This window comes from Lobosporangium transversale, assembly GCF_002105155.1.
Source record: "Lobosporangium transversale strain NRRL 3116 chromosome Unknown BCR41scaffold_8, whole genome shotgun sequence".
NCBI lineage: Eukaryota > Fungi > Mortierellomycota > Mortierellomycetes > Mortierellales > Mortierellaceae > Lobosporangium > Lobosporangium transversale.
The window spans coordinates 50,664-77,173 of NW_019028986.1; the positions used below are offsets into that span (position 1 = coordinate 50,664).

At 39.3% G+C, this 26,510-nt stretch overlaps 9 protein-coding genes across 9 annotated transcripts; 2 read left to right on the forward strand and 7 right to left on the reverse strand.

The window, feature by feature from the left end:
- Positions 1 to 2,476: 2,476 nt before the first annotated feature.
- BCR41DRAFT_233498 (hypothetical protein) lies at positions 2,477 to 3,149 on the reverse strand. Its single transcript, XM_022020084.1, has one exon. It carries the CDS (start codon positions 3,043 to 3,045, stop codon positions 2,659 to 2,661), a length of 387 nt encoding a protein of 128 aa, XP_021883757.1. The 5' UTR covers positions 3,046 to 3,149; the 3' UTR covers positions 2,477 to 2,658.
- A 2,807-nt stretch (positions 3,150 to 5,956) lies between these two features.
- BCR41DRAFT_368610 (hypothetical protein) lies at positions 5,957 to 7,508 on the forward strand (the record flags this gene model as incomplete). The annotated part of the gene is made up of 2 exons (XM_022026393.1): positions 5,957 to 5,982; positions 6,233 to 7,508. The coding sequence occupies 2 exons, from the start codon at positions 5,957 to 5,959 to the stop codon at positions 7,506 to 7,508; spliced, it is 1,302 nt and encodes a 433-aa protein (XP_021883758.1).
- Positions 7,509 to 7,956: 448 nt separating this feature from the next.
- BCR41DRAFT_233546 (ubiquitin-2 like Rad60 SUMO-like-domain-containing protein) lies at positions 7,957 to 9,579 on the reverse strand. The gene is made up of 3 exons (XM_022020086.1): positions 9,000 to 9,579; positions 8,434 to 8,850; positions 7,957 to 8,280 (listed from the first exon to the last, which is right to left on the reverse strand). Exons 1-3 carry the CDS (start codon positions 9,540 to 9,542, stop codon positions 8,113 to 8,115), a joined length of 1,128 nt encoding a protein of 375 aa, XP_021883759.1. The 5' UTR covers positions 9,543 to 9,579; the 3' UTR covers positions 7,957 to 8,112.
- A 1,631-nt stretch (positions 9,580 to 11,210) lies between these two features.
- Positions 11,211 to 11,724, forward strand: BCR41DRAFT_233519 (hypothetical protein). Its single transcript, XM_022020085.1, has 2 exons — positions 11,211 to 11,385; positions 11,506 to 11,724. Exons 1-2 carry the CDS (start codon positions 11,259 to 11,261, stop codon positions 11,586 to 11,588), a joined length of 210 nt encoding a protein of 69 aa, XP_021883760.1. The 5' UTR covers positions 11,211 to 11,258; the 3' UTR covers positions 11,589 to 11,724.
- A 762-nt stretch (positions 11,725 to 12,486) lies between these two features.
- On the reverse strand, positions 12,487 to 15,047 carry BCR41DRAFT_384620 (hypothetical protein). The gene is made up of 2 exons (XM_022027592.1): positions 12,938 to 15,047; positions 12,487 to 12,830 (listed from the first exon to the last, which is right to left on the reverse strand). Exons 1-2 carry the CDS (start codon positions 14,682 to 14,684, stop codon positions 12,721 to 12,723), a joined length of 1,857 nt encoding a protein of 618 aa, XP_021883761.1. The 5' UTR covers positions 14,685 to 15,047; the 3' UTR covers positions 12,487 to 12,720.
- Positions 15,048 to 16,475: 1,428 nt separating this feature from the next.
- BCR41DRAFT_393750 (hypothetical protein) lies at positions 16,476 to 18,100 on the reverse strand (the record flags this gene model as incomplete). Its single annotated transcript, XM_022028588.1, has 2 exons — positions 16,476 to 17,772; positions 17,874 to 18,100. 2 exons carry the CDS (start codon positions 18,098 to 18,100, stop codon positions 16,476 to 16,478), a joined length of 1,524 nt encoding a protein of 507 aa, XP_021883762.1.
- Positions 18,101 to 20,222: 2,122 nt separating this feature from the next.
- Positions 20,223 to 20,987, reverse strand: BCR41DRAFT_348506 (hypothetical protein). Its single transcript, XM_022023313.1, has one exon. It carries the CDS (start codon positions 20,898 to 20,900, stop codon positions 20,241 to 20,243), a length of 660 nt encoding a protein of 219 aa, XP_021883763.1. The 5' UTR covers positions 20,901 to 20,987; the 3' UTR covers positions 20,223 to 20,240.
- On the reverse strand, positions 20,916 to 22,045 carry BCR41DRAFT_348507 (hypothetical protein; the record flags this gene model as incomplete). Its single annotated transcript, XM_022023314.1, has 2 exons — positions 21,698 to 22,045; positions 20,916 to 21,576 (listed from the first exon to the last, which is right to left on the reverse strand). Coding segments are annotated over exons 1-2 (882 nt in total), but the record flags the coding sequence as incomplete, so codon positions are not given.
- Positions 22,046 to 24,033: 1,988 nt separating this feature from the next.
- Positions 24,034 to 24,522, reverse strand: BCR41DRAFT_301768 (Sel1 repeat family protein; the record flags this gene model as incomplete). The annotated part of the gene is made up of 1 exon (XM_022020638.1): positions 24,034 to 24,522. A coding segment is annotated over one exon (489 nt), but the record flags the coding sequence as incomplete, so codon positions are not given.
- Between the last annotated feature and the right edge of the window lie 1,988 nt (positions 24,523 to 26,510).

Below are 26,510 nucleotides of genomic sequence, written 5' to 3' on the forward strand. Positions count from 1 at the left end.
GTATAGATATGTTTTCGTTTTTTTTTTTTTTTTTTACAGTTTTTTTTTTTTCAGTTCTAACCTGATTGGTCCTAGTTTCCAACGTTCCATATTCTTTTTGTTCATGATTGAGGTGACGATTGAGTTGGCTTGTGATGATATTATATGAACCAATGGGAGATGGAGGTTGAGTTCAGAATGTATGATCTCTTATGTGTGTATGTTGTATGTTGTATGTTGTATGTTTTATATATTGCATGTTGCATGTTGTATGCGATTGTATGTCAGACTGTACAGACACGTTCTAGCAAAGATCCAACGTTAGTTCTTGATAGCATCTCTGGATCTGGCATCATGCCATGCCATGCCATGCCATGTCATGTCATGTTCCCGTGTTTAACCGAGATTCATCTTTAAACTTGTTTGTGTATATTTATATTTATATTTATATAGATATAGATATAGATATACTTTTACCGCCCTTGCTGTAAGGCATGGATGGAGCGTAAGAAAAAAAGAAATTCATTTTATTATTTTGATTTGTTTGTTACTGTATTCATTCACCTCCTGTCGATGATTTGTAAACATCTTATCCTTCCCGAGGGAAAAAAAAAAAAAAAAAAAAGAAAGAAAAAAAAAGAAAAGCGAGAAACAATAAAAACCACAAGGATAGGGATAAGAGAGAGATAGATAGATAGATGAATAAAAGAAGAATGAAATGAAAACAATCATTTCATTCTTATTTTTGTATCTCAGCTCCAAGCTAGGGCTAACTCGACTCTAGATGTTCAGTACAGAAAAATAGCGTAAACTGTCCCTGTCCCTTTTCTTATTTTAAAATAAAGTAAAATGAAATGATTAAATTAATAATGACATTCACCATTGAGCCATTGACCATTGACCATTGACACATTGTCGTTATCCATGTCAATGTCATCGCCCATGACCCATGGTCATAGCCTAAACTATAATGTCATTTCTCGATTATATATATAAATATTATTTATTTATTTATTTTGTTCTGCTTCTGCTTTGGTCTATTTTTCTATTTACTCTTTCTTCTTGTCTTCTTCTTTCTCTCTCAATCTCTCTCTATCTGTTTCTGTCTTCTTCAAATCTTTCATTCATTAATTCTGCTCCACATAAATAAAAAAAAAAAATAACAAACAAATTCTCCACAGAGTCTACACAAGGCTGTGGAACATAAACAGAATCCTTTTTATCTTCTCTTTACATGTTTGCATATTGTTTTCTTCACTTGTTGTAAAAACTCATTCTCACACACTTCCTCACTCATTCGATTCATCATTCCTTTTTGCATTCCATTCTATTCCACAACAGTACCTAGTCCTTTCTTTTTTTATATACTATTGTCCCTATTGATCCAGTTGGAACAAGGTCAATTCGTCCATTCGTTCAACAGGTAGATATATAAATGATTACATATTCTGTCTACTCCAGTTATTCCATAAAAGTAGTTTTTTAATATTTCTTCGACTTCATTGTGACAACTAAAAGTCATCATCAAAAAAGCTAAAGCTAAAAAAAGAGGAAATGGGTGAGACACCAATGGAGGATGCGGATCAGAAACCGATTGCCACAACGTGTTCTCTTTCTTCCCCTAGTCCAATCTTCTCGCGTGTTTGGATCGAAAGTGGAGCAAGAAGGTTGAACAGAGGAATGAAATCAAAAAAGTAAATGTAATTCATTGATCAACCAAGTTGTAAAAAAAAAAAGAAAAAAAGAAGAGGGTTTAGTTCTTGGGAAACCGTTATCACTTGAAAGAATAAGGCGTATATCCTTTTTTCCATTCATTGTAATGTTTTTTTTTTTTTTTTTTTTTTTTTTTCCCATTTTTTCCCCTTTCCCCCTTTCTCCCATTGGGGGGAAGTGGAGGGGGGGCGCAAGATGTCCAGGGCAGAACAGAGCAAAACAGGGCAGAGCAGGGCAGGACAGGGCAGTTTGAAAATTCCATCATCCCCCCCTTACCCCCGTATCGCCCCCATTCATACATAAGCAACATCTTGGCATATACTTTTTCTTCCATGACTTTGAATGAATGCACTCTGTATCATTAAAAAGAAAACTATTGTATAAATATAGTTATTCTTTATTTATTCATCAGTGCTTTTGTGTGGTATTACTTTGTTTGTTAATCAGTCAATCAATCAACCAATTGGTTTGTAAAAGAGAGAGAACAAGAAATTAAAGTCAATCAATGAGCTTTCTATCCTTGAAGAGAACATGTCAAGAAGAGAAAGAGACAAAGAAAAGAAAAAAGATTAAAGAAAAAAGAAAAAAAAAAACACGACTCGGGGATTCGTGTTGTTTGCTCAAGTGTTTTGTTCGTCACACCACACCGCATTCAAGTTGCATTGGATGCTACACAGTGCTAAACAATCCGCTCCGCCTCTATCTCTGTCTTTTTTATTACACCTCCACTCATCAAGCATCAAGACACAGATACAGATACAACAATTGGGATTATGATTACATAAAAAAAAAAAAAAAAAAAAGATTCATTTCAACTATCAAATCAATCCCATGTTCATGTTCATGTTCATGCCATCCCAGTCAGTCAGTCAGTCAGTCAGTCAGTCAGTCAGTCTATCGATCTTTGTTGTGTACAAACATTGATTCCTTGGATCGTTTGTGCTGTATGTGCTGGATGTTTGTTGTTTAGAGTTGCTGTTTGCATTCGTTGTTTGAGACCCCCCTCTTCACCTTTGTCTTTTTCCCTTTCTCTTTCACTTTTTCACCCTTCTTTTTTAAAAACGACTCTTTTATTTCTCGGGGAGCAGTTCGTGCACTGCAGATTAAACAGCTTTTTTTAAAAGAAAGAGGGGACAGAGACAAAGCAGGGAAAGAAGATGAGGACGAAAGAAAGTGAACGAGGAAAAAAGAGGGGGATGGAGGGATGGGATGGTAAAGGAAGGGACACACAAATGGACAAATGGATATGAATCCAAACATGAACAAGATGGGCACATTCTGTGTGTTACTTGGATGAATGTGAATATGGGATATGAACATGAACACGATGAACATGATGAACATGATGAACATGCTGGATATATTGTGATGGACATGACATGATATGAAATGAATGCAAATTCTTTTTTGTTGTTTACCTGTTGATTCATCCCACTAACTCCAATCCAATGGTCCTTTTCTCTTTTTTCTTTTCTCTTTTCTCCTCTTCTTCTTCTTCTTCTTCTTCTTCTTCATTGTTTCTTCTTCATTGTTTCTTCTTCATTGTTTCTTCTTCATTGTTTGCATCGTTCATTCCATTTCAATTTCCAATTCCTCAGTCCTTTCTTTATTCGCTCGTTTTTTCCTTTTCATACCTTTCATACTTTTCATACTTTTCATTCTTTGCACTTTTAGTAATCCTTAGCGGCTTTCTCCTCCATACCCAATCCCATCCTCACGACGGGTAACCAGCCTCATCCTATCCTTTCCTTATTTATCTATCCCCTTTGTCTCCTTCGCTTTTCTTTTCTTCTCTTCTTTCTCCTTCTTCTTCTTCCTCTTCTTCTTCTTCTTCCTTGTCTTTACTTGCAAAAAAGTCTTCTCTTGGTCCTTGTCGTCTTTCTTCTTCTTCTTCTTCTTCTTCTTCTTCACAGCTTCCTCTGCTGCTCCTCTTCCTTCCTTTCTCCCTTTCAAAGAAAAAAACAAATTCAAAATTCCGCCCACCATTCATTTCCTTCAGTCATTCACACGAATGGGCAATCTGCCTTCTACCTCCACAGAACCTTTGCAGGGTAATCACCGCAACGTGTCCTCTGTCTCATTGCCCCCTACCATCCCCCGTCGTAACAACATCAAGGATGCTGAACGGAAAGAGATCTTCCCCATCTCTGACGAAGGTGCACCGCCCTTTCCTGCAGGCAGACGTGGCTCCATTGGATTCTTCCGTGGTAAACGTTCCAGGGCCCCTACTGTCCTTGATCACAATCAACTCTTCAAAAACCTACAAAACTTGCAAGATCTTCAAAACATGGATATGTCTCAACCACAACAACAACAGCAGCAACAACAACAACAACAACAACAACAACAACAACAACAACAACAGCAACAGCAACAGCAACTGCAGCAACAACCGCATTGTACTTGGCAAACATGTTTTTACCTCTCCGACTCCTCCAACCTAAACTCAAACCTCAATTCACTCTCTAGCACTCCCACAACAACGACAACTGCAACGACACCGGCCTTGACAGCTGCTGCGACCCCGACCACGCCTGTGGCCCCTCATTCATACCAGAGTAATAATAATAATTGCAATAATAATCCTCCTCAGCAGACTCTTAATACTCTCGGTCATAGACATGGCCATGGTCATGGTCACAGTCATAGTTACAGCCATAGTCAGAGTCATAGCCATGGCTACAGTCATAGCTACAGTCATAGTCATAGTCATAGTCATAGTCATAGTTATAGCCACAGCCATAGTCATGGCAGTAGCTATACCCATTCATCACATCCTTCCTCCCTCCAAATCTCCCGATCTTCTCAACCGACCAGTCCTGTAGCAGCATCAATACAGGATTATCACCCTCGACAGGAACAAAAGTTGGCCACGTTTATGAAACGTAACCTACTTCCTCCACATATTTTCCCATCCACCTTTCACCAAAACAACAGTAGTAACAATAACAACAATAACAACAATGATTGCAACAATCTGTCAACTAACGCGACTTTATTCAATTCAGCTCCGGCATCACCTACGACGATGGAGTGTTGTCCTAATGGGGTCTCTTCTATTCCCTTTCCCAACGGATCATCATCAGAGTATCATCATCAACACCCAGAGATATCTCTACAAATCACCGACAACAACAGCAACCATAACCACACTCACACTCACAATCACATTCAGAATCAGAGCTGTCCATGTGGACAGCGTCTAGTAGGGATCGAATGCATTCCATCGACGCATGATGTATCCTGCATCTCTGTATCTGAATGGGGTAATCAGGGTCGGTGGGCAGGCGAGCAAGAATGGTCAGACGACATTCCAGAGGGACTTGAGCACGATGGTGGTCCTTGGGATATGATGGACAGGCAAGTCTCTCTTTTCTGTGTTACTTTTTACTTTTTGCTTTGTTGCTTTGTTTCCTTTTCTTGCATGGTTCATGCTTGCAAATGTGTTCCAATTCTTTCCCAAAACGGAACCCAAAAAAAAAAATGTTATTCATATTTTTAAACCGGCCCAGCATACATATTCAGCTTTGGAGTTTACAAAAAAAAAAGCCTTGGCTGGCGAAGAGCATAAACAAAAAAAAAAAGCCCATGACCAAAAAAAAAAAAAAAAAAAAAAAAGTTCGATAGCAACTCAGCATTGCTCAACGGTTTGATTTTCTGTTCAGTGACACAAAAAAAGAAAAAGGATTGACGCGTGGGTATCTCGCATGGTCCGGAAAAAAAAAAAGACTTTTTGCTTTTTTCTCCGCATGATCTCTCTACTCTGCTTTGCTCTGCTCTGCTCTGCTCTACTACTCTATTCATTCTATTGCTTTTTTTTTTTTTTTTTACATTTGTTTCTCCATGTAGCAGTATTCTATTTCCTCTCACTCTTCTCCCCTATCTATCTTGCCCGCTTCATCATCTGCAGCTATCACCTTTTTTTTTTTGGATTTGGATTTGGATTTGGATTTGGATTTGGATTTGTGCATTTGCATTTGCATTTGAGTCTGGACTTTGAGGGCTGTTGGTGCATTGCATTCATTTTAAACCTTTTATTCTTTAAACGTAATTTGTTCCTTTTAACGGTTTTTTTTTTTTTTTTTTTTTTTTTTTTTCCTTTTCCTTTCCGCTTTGTACGTTGTATGAAAGATATGGCCTTTCTGCCTTTTTTCTTTCTTTCTTTCTTTCTTTCTTTCTTTTTTTTTTTTTTTTTTTTTTTTTCTCGGATAAATCTTGATCATGATATATATATATAAGTAAAAAAAGGGCAAATCACTAAAGAATGGTTCTAAAAAAGAAAAAAAAAGTGTGAGATGAGAGTTGAGTTTATCTGAGAGCGAAAAAAAAAAAAAAAAAAAAAAAAAAATGCGAAACAGTGACGAGATCAAATCGTTTAATTAAAACCACGTTTTGTTTTTTTTTTTTTTTTACTTTTTTTGTAATTCTAATTCTAATTTCCTTTTATTCTTTATTCTCTATCCTATTAAGTCTATTAACCAAAAACGTTTTTTTTTTTTTTTTTTTAATTTCTTTCTTACTTTGTCGATCATCCAAATAGTTATACAGTGGAACAACATCTCACCCGAGCTTTGTTCAAGGGACAGAATTACTCCGCACCCCTCGATTTCTCTAAACACTCTGATGATGAAAGACATCTTCAACAACAGAATCAAGATGGAGAATTGACACATGAAAAGATCAACAGACATGATTCTCTCTGTGATGAAGCAGAAGCAGAAGCAGAAGAAGAAGAAGAAGAAGAAGAAGAAGAAGAAGGACATCAACCCATTATTCTTCAAGACAACGACCATCATACCGACTGCGACGATAACAAGGAGCTTGAACCAGAATTGGCCTCACGCTCTCACTCTCGTTCTTCTTCTCTATCCTCCTCTTGTTCTATGACCACCCCCAATCATCATCGTCATCATCACCGTCGTTCTCCAATGGTCATCCCTCCTCCAAAGGTAGAGGACGAACGATCGCTTGTGATCTTGTCTGTGGGATGTGGAAACACTCAATGGGCCACAGAGATGGCCCTGGCTCATCCCCAATCTGCAGTCCATGCCATCAATGTCAGTCAGATCCCCTCATTGCCAGCCGTTCCAGAGACAACACCAAGTTTTGATCTTGAAAACTTATTCTTTTATAACCTGGATGAGAATTCTCTTCAGATCCCGTTCGTGTCCAACTCTGTGGATTATATCCATGTCCGTCGATTCCTACCCAATATCAGCAAGACCAAATACCTGACCTTCTTGAGAGAATTGGTCAGGGTCTTGAAAGTGGATGGGTATTTGGAGCTGGTCGAGTTGGACTCGAGGCTGAGGGATTCGGGTGTGGATAGCTGCTGGCCAAGCTATTGGACCCTGATTGGGTTTGATAAACTGGGGATCGATACCTCCTTGGCCCTGAACCTGGGAGGGATCCTGAGGACGATGCCGGGGATGGAAGTAACGCACAAGTCCAGTGTGAACATGCCCGTGGGTCTTCATGGAGGACGAGTCGGTTTGGCTTCAGAGCTGTTGTGGTGGCGTTGTGCATTGAACGTTCGCCCCTGGTTAATGCGACAGGCCATGTTGTCGGGATCTGAATTCGATGAGATGTTGGAACGTGCTCGACAGGAGATGAGGACCTTGAAGAGTTATCAGGTCTATCATGTTGCTGTTGGTCGTAAGACTGCCGGTACTGCTGCTGCTGCTGCTGCTGGTGGTAGAACTACTACAACTTGTGCTACCCCCGTTACATCTGCTACTACTACAATCCCTCATCCATCCATGATGGTCTCTTCTGCCTCTGCACCCGTATCCTCCTCGAAGGGCCTTGTCTTTTAAAAGGAAGGAAGAAAGAGGGGGGAAAAAAAGAAGAAAAAAAAAAAAAAAAAAAAAAGAAAAAGAGCCTACACTCCCTCCCCTCCACACCCTTTACTTCTGTTTGTTGATACCCTTTTTTTTTTTTTTTTTTTTTTCTCTCTCACGATCTTATCTATTTATCTATTTATCTATTTATCTATTTATCTCTATCTACTTATCTATTTATCTATCTATCTATCTATCTATCTACCTGTCTATCTATGTGTTTCATTTTGTCTTTTTATCCTTTTTTTTTTAAAAAAAAAAAAAAAAAAAAAAAAAAAGTTGACCAAGTCAAGATTTTGCCCTTTCACCCCTGTACAATTAAATATAAACCTTTGCTTTTCTTTCGCTCTTTCTCTCTTTCTTTTTCTTTCTTTCTCTCTTTTAGAATCATTTACATGAACAGAATAGACATTTACACGTTTTCAAAAAGAATAAAAACAAAAAAACAAAAAAAAAAAAAAAAAAAGTTGTTTGATTTTTTTTTTTTTATTAGTATGTTGTACAAGTTTTTTTTAACGGTTGGTGGGGAAGAGGGTCTCTATGATGACTATGACTACTATGACTATGACTATGACTATGACTATGACGAGAGACGGACAACCAACATGTCATCGTCCTCAATGTCTGTTTCACCAATGGTTAGGGAAGGATTCAGGGCTTCATCGTCAAACTCAAGCTTTACATCCGTACTTGGAGGGATCTTCTTGATATTCTTGTAATGCAGTAGAATCGCCTGGATAGTCGTCGTCTACAAATGAATAAGGATAAATATAAGAATAGGGATTGGCGTTTAGATTAGGGCATTCGTACATATTATATATAGTATATTATATTATATATATCTTTCATAGAAAAAGAAAAAAATAAAAAAAATAAAAAAAAAAAAAAAAAAAAGACGTACCTTTTTGACACGAATCTTTTCGTCCGCAGTATCCTTGCCTCGGATTTTGATAAATAAATGTTCATGATCATCACCCTGTTTTCCTGCTCCTTCTTCTTCTTCTTCGTCTTCTTCTTCTTCTTTATCTTGTCCACTTTCTTTTCCTTCCACCTTATTCCCTGTGGCCGTTGGTTGCAAGAGCGCCAACTCCTCCTGTGCTTTTCGATCTAGCTCCTCCAACTTTCGTGCCTCTTGTTCTTTCATGTACTTGTATGCACTCTGTTCATATACTTCCACTACCGCATATTCCGGAAACTGTAATCGATCGGGTGTTGAGCTGGGCATCATTCGTGATCCACGGAAGGTGAAGATCAGATTTGTGTTTTGAATCCGTTTTTGTTGACAATAAAACTCCATGGCCTTGCGGAACGTCGTGTCCTATTCATAATTATATACGTTTGACAATATCAATATAACGTACGTCTTCTTTTTTCCAGTTTCCACTCCAAGGGATTTGGTCCGCGAAAAACAAAACAAAACAAGACAAAACAAGACAAAACAAAAAAAAAGCCTAGAGGGGGACGTACGGATCTGATGGCCACTTTGATATCCTTCTCCAATTCCCTCATGGCCAATTCATGCTCAGGACGAGGGTTTAACAAGGGATGTCGGATCATCCTGAACAAAACATTGATCTGTCGTGATGATGTCGGTGGTGTTGATGGTGCTGGCGATGATAAAGGAGGTGATCTGAGCGGTGAGGCTGACGTTGATAATGAAGCTGATGAAGATAGGTGATCATATCCCGGAAATGAAAGAGGATCGAATGATGCATTCGTGGGTATTGATGGTGAGCTATAGTTATTGTTGTTGTTGTTGTTGTTGTTGTTGTTGTTACTGTTATTCATGTCCTGTGACATTGATAGTGTTGGTTGAGAGCTGGAATTTTGAGATGGACTCGGCGATTTCAAGTGTGAGGAATGTGAGATGACTTTTGCAGCGATCGATAAAAGTTCCGGATCCAGTTCAGCACTTGTATCTCCTATTAGATCATCATCATCATCATTATTGTTAACATCGTCATCATCCAAATTGATCTGCACTGCTCCTGACGTTGTCGATGCCTGCATATATTTACTATTTCAATGAGTAACAGGAATTTTTTTTTTTTTTTTTTTTGTTTTTCCTTTACTGTTAGTTCTCGAATGAAGGGCATTTCGTTAATCATTCCTACATTCCTGAGCTTTTCTCTTGACAGCTTTTTTTTTTTCTTTCTTTCTTTGTAACTTACGATCTTGATCGTTGTTGTGATAAAGAGGGTGGTAACTCTGGTGGCGGTGTTAACGAAATCTCCCGTTTTCGTTTCGGTTCTATTACTTCCGCTTGTTCTTTTTGAATTGGTTTCTCAACGATTCTACAGAAAGTATGTAACGTAATTTAAGATGGATACATTGTAAGTTAGCAATGAAATACTTCCTTGATCAAAAAAAAAAAAAAAAAAAAAAAAAAAAAAGAGGGTGGGGAAAGAGAATGCTCGATAGTCTCTCTCGCCCGTACCTCTTCCCACAAGGGCTTAACTTAATGCCTATTACTAATTTACTTTACTTTGCTTCATCTTCAAAATCGAATACTGGGATTTCATCGTTATCTATCACAGGAATGGGATCTAATACCGGAGACTCTTCCACCTTGGCCTCTGATTGTTGCTCGGACAAAAATGTGCTCTCTTTCAGATGAATGGACAACAAAGATGTGTGTGAAAAGAAAAGTGAAAAATGAAAAATGAAAAATGAAAAATAAAAAATAAAAATAAAAAAATTAAAATAAAAAATAAAAAGAGAAAAAGAGTAGTGTTTGTAAAAGATAACTTAACAAGATTTCAATAATTAAGGTGGCAAAAATGATTGCAGATGTTTTAATCTGAGATAAAAAAAAAAAAAAAAAAAAAATACCTTGCACTTTAAACACGGCTCGATACGCCTTTGCTTTACTAAAGAAATCATCCTCGATCCTCCTCCTAGCATGGGGTGGGGACAAACATGAAGATGAGGCTGAGGCTGAGGTTGAGGAAGAAATGATATCGGCAGAGTCTGATCTTTTGAGTGGGCAAGTTACTGTTGTTGTAGTCGTAGTAGTCGCAGTAGTAGTCGCAGTAGTAGTCGCAGTAGTAGTCGCAGTAGTAGTAGTAGTAGTAGTAGTAGTAGTAGCAGTGGTTTCTACAGGGGCTGTGCCAACGACAGCAGCAGCTTTGCCACCCATACGACGTGGGCGTGGGCGTGGCTTTGGCTGTGCTTTCCGTGCAGTTGCAGTATCATCAGAGTCTGACATGAGTCCTTTTTTATTTGATGGACTGAATAAATTAACGTCAACTGTTAATGAATTAATGAATGTGAGTAAAGTAAAAAAGACAGACAGACGCTTTTCGTCTTTCTTCGTCTTCGCCCCCCCACAAAGAAAACGAACGAAGTTAACGGGTGGCTTAGAACTGTAAAAGAAATTGAAAGTAAACCATGAAACCATGGAATAAATAATAAAACGCGTCGCTTCCCCACTCCTTCTAGCATAGTTCAACTCGTTTTTTTAATTCTAAAACTTTTTATAAAACAGAGGAGAAAGGAAGGAAGGAAGGAAGGAAGGAAGGACGATCAACCATCCTACTACATTCATCAGTTTGTTTGCAGATTATTTTTTTTTTGGACCATGGTCTGATCTAAATCTAAACCATCAAAATCATTCTTTATTTTTATTCTCCATATTTATCCCTCCTTTTGGAATTTATTTTACGATTGTAATTGCCATTTTTTTTTTATTTTTTTTTTTTTTTTAACTTTGCTATTCAAGGAAAGATGGATCGGCTTACACAGTTGCAGGATGCCATTGACAAATTGGCTCTGCTGTTTGTCTCCTCGCTTGATCACCTTACCAAGAATGCACCTTTAGTTCCCCTCAACTCAGAAGTGCCTGTTGTCACAGGTAAGATAAAAAAAACAACATAAAATAAAATAAAATTAATAAAAAGTTATTTCTTTCACATATCCTAGGACTCTTTATGTTTATCTATTGCTTGCTTATTTTATTTTACTCTTCTATTAGTACATGGCATGCCACATGAACAACTTCAAAGTACGTATGGCTTTCCTCCGTTTCCTCAATACCCATACCATACCATACCATAATATCATTCCATACCAATGTCATATCATGTCATAACATGTCGATACAACATTGCCATAAATTGACATATTCACACCACACACATACACATAACATATACACATACACGTATATATAAAAGGCTCCGCACAAGAACTCGCTCTCGATATCAGTCGTCAAGCAAAAGAACTCGAAACATTGATCGAAAACCTACCGGGGATCTCCCAAACGCCTGAAGATCAGACCCAAGATCTCGAATCTTTAGCTCAACAGAACGCTCAAGCCACTGAGGATTATGAAGCCGCAGTCTCGGAGGCCAAGGCCCTCTTGCATGAAATCACCCTCGCCTTACGAGATATTGCAGAGGACCAGAGTCGGTCGTAGAACAAAGAAAAAACAAAACAAAAAAACAAAAAAACAAAAAACAAAACAAAAAAGCAAACGAAGGGTGAGGGGAGATATAAAGGCAGAAAGAGAAGAGGGGAAAGAAAAAAAAAAAAAAAAAAAAAAAAAAAAACTTAATTTTGTATTTTAAGAATAAGAATAGAAGAAACACACACGCGTCTTTATATTTTTTATTATTTTTGCAGTTGGGGGAGAGAGGAAACAATCATAGTCGCGTCTCTCGCAACGTGTATCATAACCATTACGTTTATCAGTAAAGAGAAAAGAAAAAAAAAATAATCAGAATAATGTTATAAATGTATATGAATATAAGACTTTTAATTGCATTTTATTTTTTTTAATTAATGGAACATTAATAGTTCATGGGTATTTGAATATATAAATATCTATATATATATATCTCTCTGCAAAATATGAGCATAAGAGAGAGAAAGAGAGAGAGAGAGAGAGAGAGAGAGAGAGAGAGAGAGAGAGAGAGAGAGAGAAAGAAAGAGGAAATGAGAGGAAATATGACATGTTTTGTATTTGTGAAAAAAAGAGATAAGCAAAACCTGCTTCGAAAAAAAAGTATAACGACGATACCTTTTTTTTTTTTTGAACAATGAATGGGTGTGTGGATAAAAGGAAAGATGTGATAGGAGTAAGTTATACCGATCTATCTATCATCTTTTGGTCGGAGAAAGAGGTTGAGGAGAATCAAAAAGGGAAAGGAGATAAAGAGAAACAGAACTAGAGATAACTTTTTTTTTTTTATGACTCCATGACCTTGCCTACAAATTTGTAAGCACCAGCAATGCCGGAGATAAGACCTGTCACTGCCTGGAATCCATCGGAGAAGGAGCAGTGAAGGTTATCATATGCTATTGATCAAAACAGAGACCAAAATATAAACAAATTAGTTATTTCACTCATTAAAAAAAACTTTTGTTTTTTAAATGGACCTTGTATGTAGGATGGATTGACTTACCACAGAACAAAAAGTCACCCCCAAGTTTGACAGTGGTAACCTGCAACCAGTGCAGTTTAGTCCTCAACTTCAAGTGCTGTGCTACAGCCTTTGCCCTCTCTTCCTCCTCCTCCTCCTTATCACTACTGTGGATCTTGCTCTCAAGAGCCTTGATCTGCTCCTTCACATCTCGGATACTCTGCAGATTCTCGTGCAAATCAATCGATACTCCCATCATCCACAATCGATTCGACCATGGTTCTGCTTTGTCTGTAAAGTCCCTGTCAAGGACTCCGATGGCTCCTAAACAGTAAATGTCATCCGAGATATCTTGAACGAACCCAAGCACAGTGTTCAGACTACCCAATCGATCCCGGACACTGTTTCTCCAGGTTTGGGTCGCGGGCTTGGTCATCACAGTCCGTCTCAGACCATGCTTCGACACATTGGTCTTCAATGTTACTGCCAACATCAACACCGACGCCAATGGGTCCACAAAGTGACCTAACCGAAATACTTTACGCGTCGTTGAAAATTGTTTCGCAAGAGCCTTGATACGTGTGGCAAGGACCTTGTATTGAACTGGGTTCGACAAGAAGAGCCAGAGAAAGACCTTGGCAAAGTACTGAACTACCTTTATCATCTTGTCCCGTCCATCCAACGCCTCTGAAATCTCACGAATGATTTGTGGAATCGATTTCTTGGTACAATGCCAAGGAGCTCTCTTTGAAGTTGTTGTGGCTGTTTCTTTTGGATCCATAACATGTAATGAACTTGTCGTCGTCGTTGTTGTTGCTGTCGTTGTCGTTGTCATCTTCGTCGTTGTGGGATGAGAAGGGAATCCAAATCCTCCTTTTAAGGCTGGATAGGAAGGTGATGAAGGAGAGGACGCATGACTGCTGGGTGGGCTGTTAAAGAGAAGTAACTCCGAGGTCCTTTCAATCTCTAACCTTCCAAGCGATGATGATGATGATGATGATGATGATGAAGATGGTGCTGATGCTACTGTTGATGACGAGAGGACATTGCGGGCTGATTTGGATGATGATACGGAGGAGAGAGAGGTTGAGGAAGATGATGCAGAGGATGCGACTGAAACGGAGCTGGATGATGCTGTGGAAGAGGAATAGTCTAAACGGGAGAGTAGCAAGCCAGCCGATACGGGCTCAAGTCTCATAGAATGATTAGCACTTGTTGGTGAGCCTTGAAGTGAATGATGGTGGTGCCGCTGGTGGGTATAAGAAGAGTATGGATAAAAGTGGCTATGTGCATAAGGGGGTGAAGAGAGAGTATCATCGCTATCGTGGTCATTGCTATTTTCACTCAGAGTGTCATGATGGCTATCCTCATCATCACCGTCATCGCCATCGCCAGCATCACTGTTGCTTTGCTCGTGCTCATATCTATGACTGATGGTGGTGTTCCATCCAACTGGAGGTAGAGTTGATTTGCTTGTATCGTTTTCGATCGCACCTGTACCCATGTCTGAACCGACGAGAACAGCCTGCTGTTTGGGTGAGACAGGTGGAGAGATTTCGGATTCAGCAGCAATCATGGCACGTTTTGTGGACCAAGGGTGCATTTGATGAAATGGAAAAGTGACATTGCTCTCTTGCGCCGGCTCTTGTTGTTGATGTTGATATTGATTTAATTGAAACTGTGCATGGGCGTGCGTATGGGGGTGGGGGTGAGCGTCTGCATGAAGGATAACAGTGGTGGCAGAGATGGATGGCGTCCTTGTCCGCGTAGGGGCTGTTGGGGCAGACATGGGATGAAAAGAGAAGTAAAAGATAAAGTGAAGAGACGGAAGGGGAGATGTACTAATGATATTTGTGTACAAGTAACGTTTGATGGGAAAAAGGAATAAAAAGCTAATAAGAAAGAGATTGGGATATGGATATGGATATGGATATGAATATGGATATGGATATGGATAACAATTGCTTATATGCTGAGCTTAGAAGAGATGTAGGGATGAGAATGAAGATGGAGATGAGGATGGAGATGAGGATGGATTGAGATGAAGTATTGGGTTGTCAATCAGATTTGAACTGGAATGAATTGAATTGAATTGAGTACAGGAAAGGAAAGGGAAGAGAGAAAGAAGAAAAAGAATGAAAGAGAGAAAGAGAGAGAAAGAGAGAATAGGGTGTAAACAGATGGGGAAGAGTGTATCCGTGGCAATGACCGAAAAGCAAACCCATACATCACATCCAATGTCCCATTACACAAATAAATACAACACCTTGTTTAGTCCCAATTAAGGTTTGGTTTATTTTTGGCAGCCCACGGATACACTTTCACAGAAAAAAAAATTTAATCATTTCCCATTCCATGGACTGAGTGTGACTGAGGCTGGAAAAATGAACAGTGCCTAAAGTCATGTGTACACGTGTGTACTGTACATGTATGTTTGCAATTATAAAAATAATTCAAGCTTCTTTTTCTTTTTGTCAATTACATATTTTTATATCACAGCTCAAACAGGTTTCCCAAAGACATGGAGACATGAATGATAATCTATTGATCCGTTGTCCAATCCCTTCACAACTAAGGGCCCCGCAATGACCGTTGTCATTGTCATTGTCGCTGTCGTTGTCGACATACACATGCACCATTTCATATGCCAGTGAACCAACTGATACATATTCACAAATAAACAAATCTAAAGCGAAGCTATAATAATGGGTATGTATTAAAGTCGAGTTGTGATTCCAAGCTGGATATGTACACATGAATATAAAGAGTGAAAAGGTGCTTAATTTAGAGTCCCTTCATTTTTTATTTTCACCGCAGCACCTATGCATTACGTGCTTCAAATACCTGTTTGAAGATCTTGTCAAGCATTTGCTTGGCACCTGAGGGCCTCATGTTCACCATTCTCAAACGCACAGCCTCATGGCCTTCTCTATCAATATGTCACAGTCTCTTATAACTATGCAAAATATCAGAGTACAGGATCTACTTCTTAAATAGATTTGCCATCGTCTCTGAATAAATGCTTAATTCAATTTTATCTTCGAGTTATCTCGCTTGACCCGATCTTCATAGGCTGCCCTTACCCTTCATTGGTAATCTTCTACGAAACGTTGGTCAATATCTACATTTTCCACATTATATACCAACTTGACCAATTGTCACCAATTTTTTGCAAACATCGCTTGCAAATGTTCGATTTCTTCCATACCAATATCAGATCTGACCACATTATGTCTCCTACTTTACAACCTTTGGGAACTCTCATAGTCCTCGAAAGGAGGCATAGAAATAGAAATGCCTTACTTATTCAAAGCACTATATATCAACGCTAACAGCGTCAGTTCCAAATAACCAAAAGAACTACCTCTATCAAACATCATCTAACAATAAAATATAAAAAGTATTTTAATATCTAAACCATCCACTACACCTATCAAAAGGGCCTTAATTTGTAATCTGTAGGCTAGCATCAGCTCATTAATCTACGATCGACAATCCAAACTTCTTTTCCATGGTTATTACTTTGATTTCTAAAAATGATCATCTCATTTTCCGAAATTAAAAAAGAACATAAGAGTATTCAGAGAAAGATGCACTGTCTCGCTTCAACATGATCCCTAGGGACTCCTTTTCCATATTGATACATTGAGGCAACGGCGTACTGAGCAGAGGTAACGGCGTACTGAGCAGTGGCATTTCCCTGATTGGCAGCCTTGAGATAGCAGTCCATGGCTTTTGAGTGGTCTTGTGGGACGCCTTCGCCACGATGGTACATGCGGCCTAGAAGGAGCTGAGCATCACCTTCTCCCTGGTTGGCAGCCTTGAGAAACCAGTCAAAGGCTTTTGAGTAGTCTTGTGGGACGCCTTCGCCATATTGATATATGTGGCCTAGACTGTTCTGAGCAGCAGCACTTCCTTGGTTGGCAGCCTTAAGATACCATTCAAGTGCTTCCGTATAGTCTTGTGGAACATCTCTCCCATAATAGTACATGTCACCTAGTTTGTACTGAGCATCAGCTTCTCCTTGGTTGGCAGCCTTGAGAACCCAGTCCATGGCTATTGAGTAGTCTTGTGGGACGTTTTTGCCAAGTTGGCGAATATGATTTAGATTACTCTGAGCAACATTTCCCTGGTTGGCAGACTTGAGATACCAGTCAAGAGCTTTTGAGTAGTCTTGTGGGACCCCATTGCCATATTGATACATGTGGCCTAGACTGTTCTGAGCAGCAGCACTTCCTTGGTTGGCTGCCTTAAGATACCAGTCAAAGGCTTTCGTATAGTCTTGTGGAACACCCCTCCCATAATAGTACATGTCACCTAGGTTGTACTGAGCATCAGCTTCTCCTTGGTTGGCTGCCTCGAGATTCCGCTTGAAACCTTCCAAGTAGTCTTGTGGGGCCCCATTTCCACCAACGTACGCCTTACCTAATGTGTTTTGAGTTGCGACATCTTCTTTATCTGCATCTCCTTTTTCTTCATCAAGCAGAGCTGCTGCCATTTCAACATTCTCCTGGACAGTTAGCTTCACTAAGACCTTTGATTCATTCATTGGGATATTTTTTGGTTGAGATATGGTTATAGTCGGACATCTTGTATCATTTTCTCTTATGGAAAGACTGCTTGCTTGTGTCTCGAGGCTTTGCGGACCATTGTGGTCGGATTTTTTGACATAACCAGGGGACATGACTTCATTCAACTCTGATGCAGCCAACCCCTCCATTCTCCTTTGCGTAACTTCATTCAGCTCCGATATATCCGATTCTTCCTTACTTCCTTGCATTACTGTAGTATCTGGTTCATTTGAAGTGTCTACTTGAGAAGAAATGACTACATCCAGTACGATATCTAGCTCCGCATGGATCCGATATGGCTTGATACTATTATACAAGTTGCACTATGGTCAAGTTAACCCCAAATACCAAGCTGTACCAAAATAGATATTATCCATGTTAAGAGCAATAACTAATGGTCTATTTACTATTCAAAATCCTCGTCTGCGAGAAAGGAAATAACCTTCCCACCAACTTCTAGATGGCATGCATTCTTGTAGACAGATGTAATGTCACTCCAGAGGATGATGTACTCTTGTGTTTTTTGGTCGAAACGAGCTTCTATATATTTGTTCTCTGATAATGGGAGTGATGATCCATCCGAGCTGATGGGATGAAATTCTTGGAACTTCCCCTCAATAACTGTTTTCGTCATTACTTGTGAGCTGTTGGAATCGAGAGTAAAGATGGCAGGGGTAAAAGAGAGGCATGAAAAGAGATAAAGAGAAAAAAGAGGAGAGATGAGGGAAATGTTTGGTGAAAACCATACTCTAACAAACTTCTGGGTCATTCAAGGAAGGCCACTACCCGCGAAAAAAGGCTGTGTTTGTTGAAGCTCGCCGTTGCACTTTGTTTTGCATATGTTCATTCATCATGCTTGTCTCATCATTTGTCTCATCGCTTGTCTTATCCTTTCCCAAGCCTACAGTCTCATGGAATCTATCCGTGACACTGTTGGTCGACACTTTGACTAAAGGTTAGGTCTTTCGACCTTGATTCGCGCGAACAACCATGTGACACTTGCATCAACAGCTAATAGACATGATATATATTGGTATGTGGTGTAAGATTTTTTATATTTTATTTTGTTATTTTTTATTTTATTTCGGTGTGGGTGTGCCATGTATTTACAGTACGCCATCCCATTTTTGGTACAGTGGTAGTTTACTGGCGAAATATAAAAACCTTGTCTTAGGTGGGCTGCTGGACTTTTTTTTTTTTTTTTTTTTTTTTTTTTTTCGCCGTTGGAAACTACTGAAACCAGGTAACCAGGTGGATGTATTGGGGGTTTTTTTTACTGTGCTTTACATCTACCCTACCATGCCTTATCTGTTCAAATATTCGTTCAAAGACATTATCAGATAGTTGCTTGGCACCTGTAGATCCCATGCCCGCCATCACCTCGTATCCACAGTGTCAAATCCTACAATTATGTACCGTTCGCTATAGAGGTTTCACAAGCTCTTTACATAATTGTATTTTCTTCTATACCTTTCTTGACAAGATGTCATCCCAGTAATCAGGAACTATACTAAGAACAGGAATAATATATATAGAAGAAGCCTATGATAGTGGATAAATATCAAGTATATTTTGGTCTCGAATGAACTCGCTAACACCAGCCGGTCTTTTGGGCTGTTCTTATATTGGCAACCTTTCTACGGAATGTTAGCCAATACATACTATACCAACCTAACCGATTGCCACTAATCTTTATCAACGTCAGCATTTGTTCACTTCCTTTCACATCAATGATAAATCTAACCAACATTTCCGTCCCCTATACTTCACAGCATTTGTGGGGACTCAACCTCGGAAAGAACGCATAGTGAGGGAAGTATTCCTCCTTTGTCCGCTCACAGCATTATGTGCTAGGATTAACAGCGTCAGGCTCAAATATACAACGAAGTTGCTTCTGTCAAATAGCATCTTGAAAAGAAAAAAGAAAAAAAAAAGTCCTTATTTCCAGAGTCATATCTTATCATCTACTGCGTTTATCAAAAGAGCTTTATTTGTGATATGTAGGCTAGCATCAGTTCATTAGCCTGCGATCTGTCGACAATTCAAACTTCTTTTTTTACAGTACGGTTACTATTTTCATTTCTTAATGTTGCATATTTCACAGTATGCCATTAGGTGGTTACTTTATAGAGTCCTAGCCAGAAAGTCATGAACTGGATATGTTTTAAAATACTCAATTTGAATCAAAATATGAAAAACAAAAAGTTTAGATACAATAACAGAATTTCATAGAAATTTTGAGGTTTGTCCGTGTTTTTTGATGGCTAGAAATGGAAGTAATTTGTATAGAATGTTGAAAAATGCACCCGTTCATGACTTCCTGGCATGGACTCTAACATGTTGCCCATCTTTATAGAATCCACCTCTATTCTGCTGAGCCATCACCCTTTGGAAATAAGTGGATATCGGAACAATTTTGGTCACGTCGTCGGATCAAAGAGGCTAATTCAGATGACTTTGGGAATATTGCACAATTTTCTCCATTTACTCTGGAGGCAAATTAATACATGCGCCGTTTCTTGGTATGTCATTGACTATAGATCGATTGTGTTTACATAATCTCATATTGATGTTTGATTGAATAGGTCGTAGATTCAAGAATACGGAACTAAAATGAAAATAGGCCGGCATGAAATAATTCCTGATGGAGATAGGACTTGTAAATTTGTAATCATCATGTCAAGTAAACAATCAGTTGTATTAAATTATCTGTGCTTTACTACAGCAGCGTGGCGCACCAACGGGCACTCCCTATTAAATATACGAAAGAGACCTCAGCACTGGAGCTTGTCTAATATTCCCTGGGCATTAACATCGCCTTGGTCAGCAGCTTTTTGATACCACTTTACTGCTTCAATAAGATCCTTAGAGACTCCTTTGCCGTCTCGATACATCGAGGCAACCTTGCGTTGAGCACTAGCACATCCTTTGTTGGCAGCCTTGAGATACCAATCAAAGGCCTTTGTGTAGTCCTGTGTGACTCCATTGCCATTATAGTACATGTCGCCTAGATTGCTCTGAGCAGTAGAATGTCCTTGATTGGCAGCCTTGAGATACCAGCCAAAGGCTTTTGAGTGGTCTTTTGAAGCCCCATTAGCATACTCGTACATCAGACCGAGATTGAATTGAGCGCTGGCATTTCCTTGGTTGGCAACCTTGAGATACCAGTAGAAGGCTATTGCGTAGTCTTGTGGGGTACCCTCGCCGTTAGAGTACATGTAACCTAGCCGGTACTGAGCATCAGCATGTCCTTGGTATGCTGCCTTGAGATACCACTCGATAGCTATTGAGTGATCTTGAGGAGCTCCATAGCCATGATAGTACATGTAGCCTAACTTGTACTGAGCACCAGCATCTTCTTGGATGGCAGCCTTGAAAAACCAGTCAAAGGCTTTTGAGTAATCTTGCGGAACTCCGTGGCCAGCACAATACATGTAACCAAGATTGAATTGAGCATCAGCATTGCCTTGGTTGGCTGCTTTAAGATACCAATCAATAGCCTTTGAATAGTCGAGTGTAACTCCATCACCATTATGGTGCATGTCACCTAGAGTGTACTGAGCATCAGCATTTCCTTGGTTGGCTGCCTTGAGATACCAGTCAATGGCCTTTGAATAGTCTTGTGGGACGCCATTGGCATAGTAGTATATGTCGCCTAGAGCGTTCTGAGCATCAGCGTCTCCTTGGTTGGCAGCCTTGAGATACCAGTTAAAGGCTGTTGAGTAGTCGCGTGGAACACCTTTGCCTTCAGAGTATATGTCGCCTAGAGCGTTCTGAGCATCAACGTCTCCTTGATTGGCAGCCTTGAGGAACCAGCTAAAGGCTGTTGAGTAGTCGTGTGGAACACCTTTGCCCTTAAGGTACATGTAGCCTAAATTGTACTGAGCGCTGGCATACCCTTGGTTGGCTGCCTTGAGATACCAGTCAAAGGCTTTTAAGTAATCTTGTGGGACGCCTTTGCCATAATAGTACATCTCGCCTTGACTGTTCTGAATGATGGCATCATTTGCCTCTGATATAACTGGCTCGTCTGCCTTGACACCTGTTTGAGAGGAAATGACAATGTCAAGTACGACATCAAGCGCTGCACGGATTCGAAGTGGTTTGACACTAATAGAGCAAGTTGTTTTTTTGACAACGCGTGAAAGTGTTTAGTATCAAATTCTTTCACATCACCAAAATAGATATTGTTCCATGCATTCAAAGGAGCAATCACATTGAGGTTATTTACTATTCAAAGCCATCATCGGTGAGAAATAGCAGAATTTCTCCTTTGTTTTCTACATGGACTGCATCCTTGTGAATGAATAGAATGTCATTCCAGAGGAGGATGTACTCTTGTCTTTTCTGATCAAAGCGAGCCTCAACGTGCTTGATGTCCGACGATGAGATTGGTGTTCCATCCAGGCTGATGAGACGAAATGCTTGAAGCTCTTTCTCCGCAACAGTCATTATGTGAAATCAACAAAAGAATGTGATGAAAGTGTGAGAATCTGAAAAAACCTGCCTTCAGCTGTGTTTTCTTGCAATGAGGCTCACTCAATACCATTAACCCTATGGCTATCGAACAAGGTTTTTATCGGCATTGGCAACAGGTGTTGCCCTTCAGTTCGGAGAGTTTCAGTACTGCTGTGCTCAAACTCTGCGGTGAGCCCATGAAGGCTAAAGAGACTCTCGGAACACTTCCATCAACTTTGGTTTATCAATGTTGGATGAGGCATGAAAAGGAAATAGTTCAGGCACAGAAAAAAAAAAAAAAAAACATATATCGGATCGCACGAAAATGCATTCAACTTCCCTGGCAATCCATCAAGATTCGCATTTAGGCAGTTATAGCTTTACTATGGACTGTATGAGAACCTTAATGCACCATCTGATCTCCCTCTTACCTTTACTTTCTTAAGCTTTTCTTTTCTCTTCTGTGCAAGTGAATGTGTTGGATGACAGAAGGAAGTGCTTGACAACACAAAATCTACCATGTAAAAAAAAGTATTAAGAGATCTGATCTGGAGCAAGCAACACTGGTTTTTACGAAAGATATACTTTATCATGCTTCTGAAAGTACTCAAGATCCTGATATGATTACAGCCAGGATCGCAGGAAACCTCCAGCATTTTCGAAATATGGAACTAATCATAAAATGGTATCCCGGATTATATAAAAAAAAAAGTGGTTGTAGATAAGATAATATCATACCTTGAAGATATTCAGAATAATAGAGGCAATGGTCTGGATGAGATGGATGAGGGAAAACACCATAAAAGACATTTCAAAGCCTTGGTGGGAGTAGATGTTTGAGAAGGTCTCAAGGGATAACTTGAATATCAAGGAAGAAACTCATGTGCTTGGGCCATCTCACACCGTTTGATACGTGTAAAGCAGAGTCTCTATAAAGAGCTAGTGCGCATTGTTTATTTCCAAATGATGGAGCCGCTTTCTACAGAGAACCAAGAAAAGAATGCCATTACTATCTCTCCAGTAACTTCGGCCAGGAAGTTTCATGAAGGATTTGCAATGACGCGTAGGATGCATGAGCCAGAGACTATACAAGGCAGATGTACGAGATCATACTTGGATGCATAGGTGTCAACCGAAGATTAGTCTTGGAATAGAATAAAATCTGGACACTCATTCATGTCGTAAGCCAAATGAAATAGTAATAAAAGATGACATGTCAACCTTGATCCGGAACCAACGCTATAACGCAGTATGTTTAAGGTATATCAATTCGACATTCAAAAGGCCCTCGGTTGGAGTATGGAGTTGAAAAGGGCGGAATGAAGACATTTCTATATAATATATCAGTTGGAGTTACGGCAAGCCCTTGCACATAATGACGTTAGTGCGCTTGCTACTACCAATGGCGATACCATACAGAGAAAGATGGCAATGGAGTATCAAAAAGAACAAAGCAATAACAAAATCAATCCAAAATACGGAGAGTGGCATGATGATTCTCCATTCCCCATTTCCCATTTCCATCTTCGTCTCCATCTGTATTACGCTTTGATGGAAAGATTTGTAGACTGGTAGTTAAATCCTTGAATCGATTCATCATATCCAACACTACAAGAGATAAACAGATCAAACCATGATAACTGCTGCATATTTTATAAATGAAAAAGATTTTGATCCGCATGTTGGTCTGATACAACATGGCAATGAATTACAAATGATAAAAGGAAAAAAACTTTACAATGTTCATACTATGGTGTTTGTACCATAGTTACCTTGATCCTTTTGCTAAACTGCTAAACTACACCAACAATAAACCCGTGAATTAGAGTAATAGAACAGGGGTAAGAATATTGTCTTATATTAAGCATATAAAAATGCTCATTCAAGTTCATTATCAAGTTGTATATCGGATTTGGTTTGCTTATTTTCATATTGTTATATCCATTGGCCCTACAATTGTAGTGATTATTATTTGAAGGACAAATCAACTAAAATAATAAGAAATACCAAACATGCGATAGTAGAAATAATGAGTAAGCGCATTAGGTAGTGTTTTATGCTAAATAGACCAAGGAGCTTTGAGCGCTTGGATTTTGCTGGGGATCAATATCATCCATCTTGATCTGCAGCTTTTTGATACCACCGTTCTGCTTCAGTATCATTCTTAAAGACTCCTATGCCCTCTTGATACATTGAGGCAACATTACGCTGCGCATCAGCGTCTCCTTGGTTAGCAGCTTTGAGATACCAGTCAAAAGCATTTGTGTGGTCTTGTGAGACTCCATTGCCATTTTTGTACATGTCGCCTAGATTATACTGCGCAGTAGCGACTCCTTGGTTAGCAGCTTTGAGATACCAGTCATAGGCTTTTGAGTAGTCCTGTGCGACTCCCTTGCCATCTTCGTACATCACGCCTAGATTATTCTGCGCACCAGTGTCTTCTTGGTTGGCAGCCTTGAGGAACCAGCTAAAGGCTGTTGAGTAGTCGTATGGAACACCTTTGCCCTTAAGGTACATGTAGCCTAAATTGGACTGAGCCCTGGCATGCCCTTGGTTGGCGGCCTTGAGATACCAGTCAAAGGCTTTTAAGTAATCTTGTGGATCTCGCCTTGACTGTTCTGAATGATGGCATCATTTGCCTCTGATATAACTGGCTCGTCCGACTTGACACCTGTTTGAGAGGAAATGACAATGTCAAGTACGACATCACGCACTGCACGGATTCGAAGTGGTTTGACACTAATAAGAGCAAGTTTTTTTTTTTTTTGACAATGCGTAGAAGTGTTTAGTATCCTGCATCTAAAATAGATAATGTTCCATGCAATCTTATTGGACTATTTACTATTCTAAGTTATCATCAGCAAGAAATAGTAGAATCTCTTCTCCGTTTTCTACATGGACCGCATCCTTGTGAATGAATAGAATGTCATTCCAGAGGAGGATGTACTCTTGTCTTTTCTATCAAAGCGAGCCTCAACGTGCTTGATGTTCGACGATGAGATTGGAGCTCCATCCAGGTTGATGAGACGAAATGCTTGAAGCTCTTTCTTTGCAACAGTCATTATGTGAAATCAACAAAAGAATGTGATGAAAGTGTGAGAATCTGAAAAAGCCTGCCTTTAGCTGTGTTTCATCCAATGAGGCGGCTCACTCAATAATGGCAATTGTGTCACCACAGCGCTGACTATCCAAGATTTTTTTATTGGCATTGGCGACAGAACAGATGTTTGTCCTTCAACTCGGATTCAAATCAGATAGAAATTCGGTGCTGCTGTGCTCAAACTTTGTCGTGAGCCCTTGTTGAAGACAAAAGAGGTTCTCGGAACACTTCATCAATCAATTTTGGCATTTCCAAGGCTTGTTCAGTTATTGGGCCAGAACGCATAAAATGAAGAAACGGCAACCGTTAATTTATCTGATTTCGTTTTTTTTTTTTTTTTAAATGAGATGAGGCATGAAATGCAGATAGTTCAGGAATAAGAAAAGTATAAAAAAAAAAAATTAGCAAAGTGGAAATGCTCAAGAGCAGGTGCTTAATTCACCTAGCAATTCACCTAGGAACCGCATTTAGGGCAGTTATAACTTTACTATGAGCTGTATCAGTACCCTAATCCGGCATCTGTTCATATTCTTATGTTGAAAGGTATTATTTTTTATTTTTTATTTTTTATTTATTTTCTGCTTGTACAAGTGAATGCGTTTGGAATAGTGTCCATGACTGAAGAAAGTTTTAATTAGGCAACACGAAAATCCATCCACGTAAAAAAGTATTGAAAGACCTGATCTGGAGCAATCAATGCATATTTTTAGAAAAGGCATGGCTTCTTATACCTCCTGAAAAGTGCTAAAGTTCTTGACATGGTTGCAGCCAGGATTATGAAGAGTCTCTGGCCTTGTCCAGAATATAGAGGAAATAATAAAGAAAAAAAAAAGGTACTTTTGGACTAGAAGCAAAATAAATAAAAAGGAAACAATGAAGTCGTTGTCATAATAACAGACAGGGACCGCTTGGAAATCAAAGGATGAAATTCATGCGCTTGGGCCATCTCCTCACCGTTTGTGACAAGTAAAGTGGAAGTCTCTATAAGAAGCTAGTGAGCATTATTCGCTGTTCAAATGGAATTGTTTTTGCAGAGAACCAAGGAAATAATGCCATCATTACCAATTCCGGTGGTTATGGTCAAGGGATTCCATAAAGCACCTGCGGCGACGCGTAGAATTGATGAGCTAGAAATTATCGAGGCTATGAGGGTAATGTCAGGATGTTCAAGGCCTCAACCGAAGATTAGAATTAAAAAAAGAAAAGTGCTTACTCATGTCAAAAGTGAAGTGAAGTAAAATAGTAAAAAGAAAAAGGACAACATGCCAGGGTTGATTTGGAATAAACCATTGATTCGGAATGAGTGCTAAAAGGAGGATGCTTGAGGCATATCGGCTCGACGGCTCGACATTCAAATCGTCTTCGGTTGGAGTATGGAGTTGAAAATAAAAAAAAGGCGGGATGAAGATAGCTCCTTTTTTATTTTTTATTTTTAAAAGCACATGGGTAATAACAATAAAAGAAAAAAAAAGGTTCTGGATAAAAC

What these genes read in the sequence shown, in the direction of transcription:
- BCR41DRAFT_233519 (XM_022020085.1), top strand. Translation starts at nt 11,259, where the DNA reads ATGGATCGGCTTACACAGTTGCAGGATGCCATTGACAAATTGGCTCTG. An exon ending in AGAAGTGCCTGTTGTCACAG is followed by an intron (nt 11,386 to 11,505) that starts GTAAGATAAAAA and finishes CTCTTCTATTAG; the next exon opens with TACATGGCATGCCACATGAA.
- BCR41DRAFT_348506 (XM_022023313.1), bottom strand. Translation starts at nt 20,900, where the DNA reads ATGTATTGTGCTGGCCACGGAGTTCCGCAAGATTACTCAAAAGCCTTT.
- BCR41DRAFT_233498 (XM_022020084.1), bottom strand. Translation starts at nt 3,045, where the DNA reads ATGTTCATCATGTTCATCATGTTCATCGTGTTCATGTTCATATCCCAT.
- BCR41DRAFT_384620 (XM_022027592.1), bottom strand. Translation starts at nt 14,684, where the DNA reads ATGTCTGCCCCAACAGCCCCTACGCGGACAAGGACGCCATCCATCTCT. An exon ending in GGGTGACTTTTTGTTCTGTG is followed by an intron (nt 12,831 to 12,937) that starts GTAAGTCAATCC and finishes TTTGATCAATAG; the next exon opens with CATATGATAACCTTCACTGC.
- BCR41DRAFT_233546 (XM_022020086.1), bottom strand. Translation starts at nt 9,542, where the DNA reads ATGCAGGCATCGACAACGTCAGGAGCAGTGCAGATCAATTTGGATGAT. An exon ending in TCAAAGTGGCCATCAGATCC is followed by an intron (nt 8,851 to 8,999) that starts GTACGTCCCCCT and finishes AATTATGAATAG; the next exon opens with GACACGACGTTCCGCAAGGC. An exon ending in AAAAGATTCGTGTCAAAAAG is followed by an intron (nt 8,281 to 8,433) that starts GTACGTCTTTTT and finishes ATTCATTTGTAG; the next exon opens with ACGACGACTATCCAGGCGAT.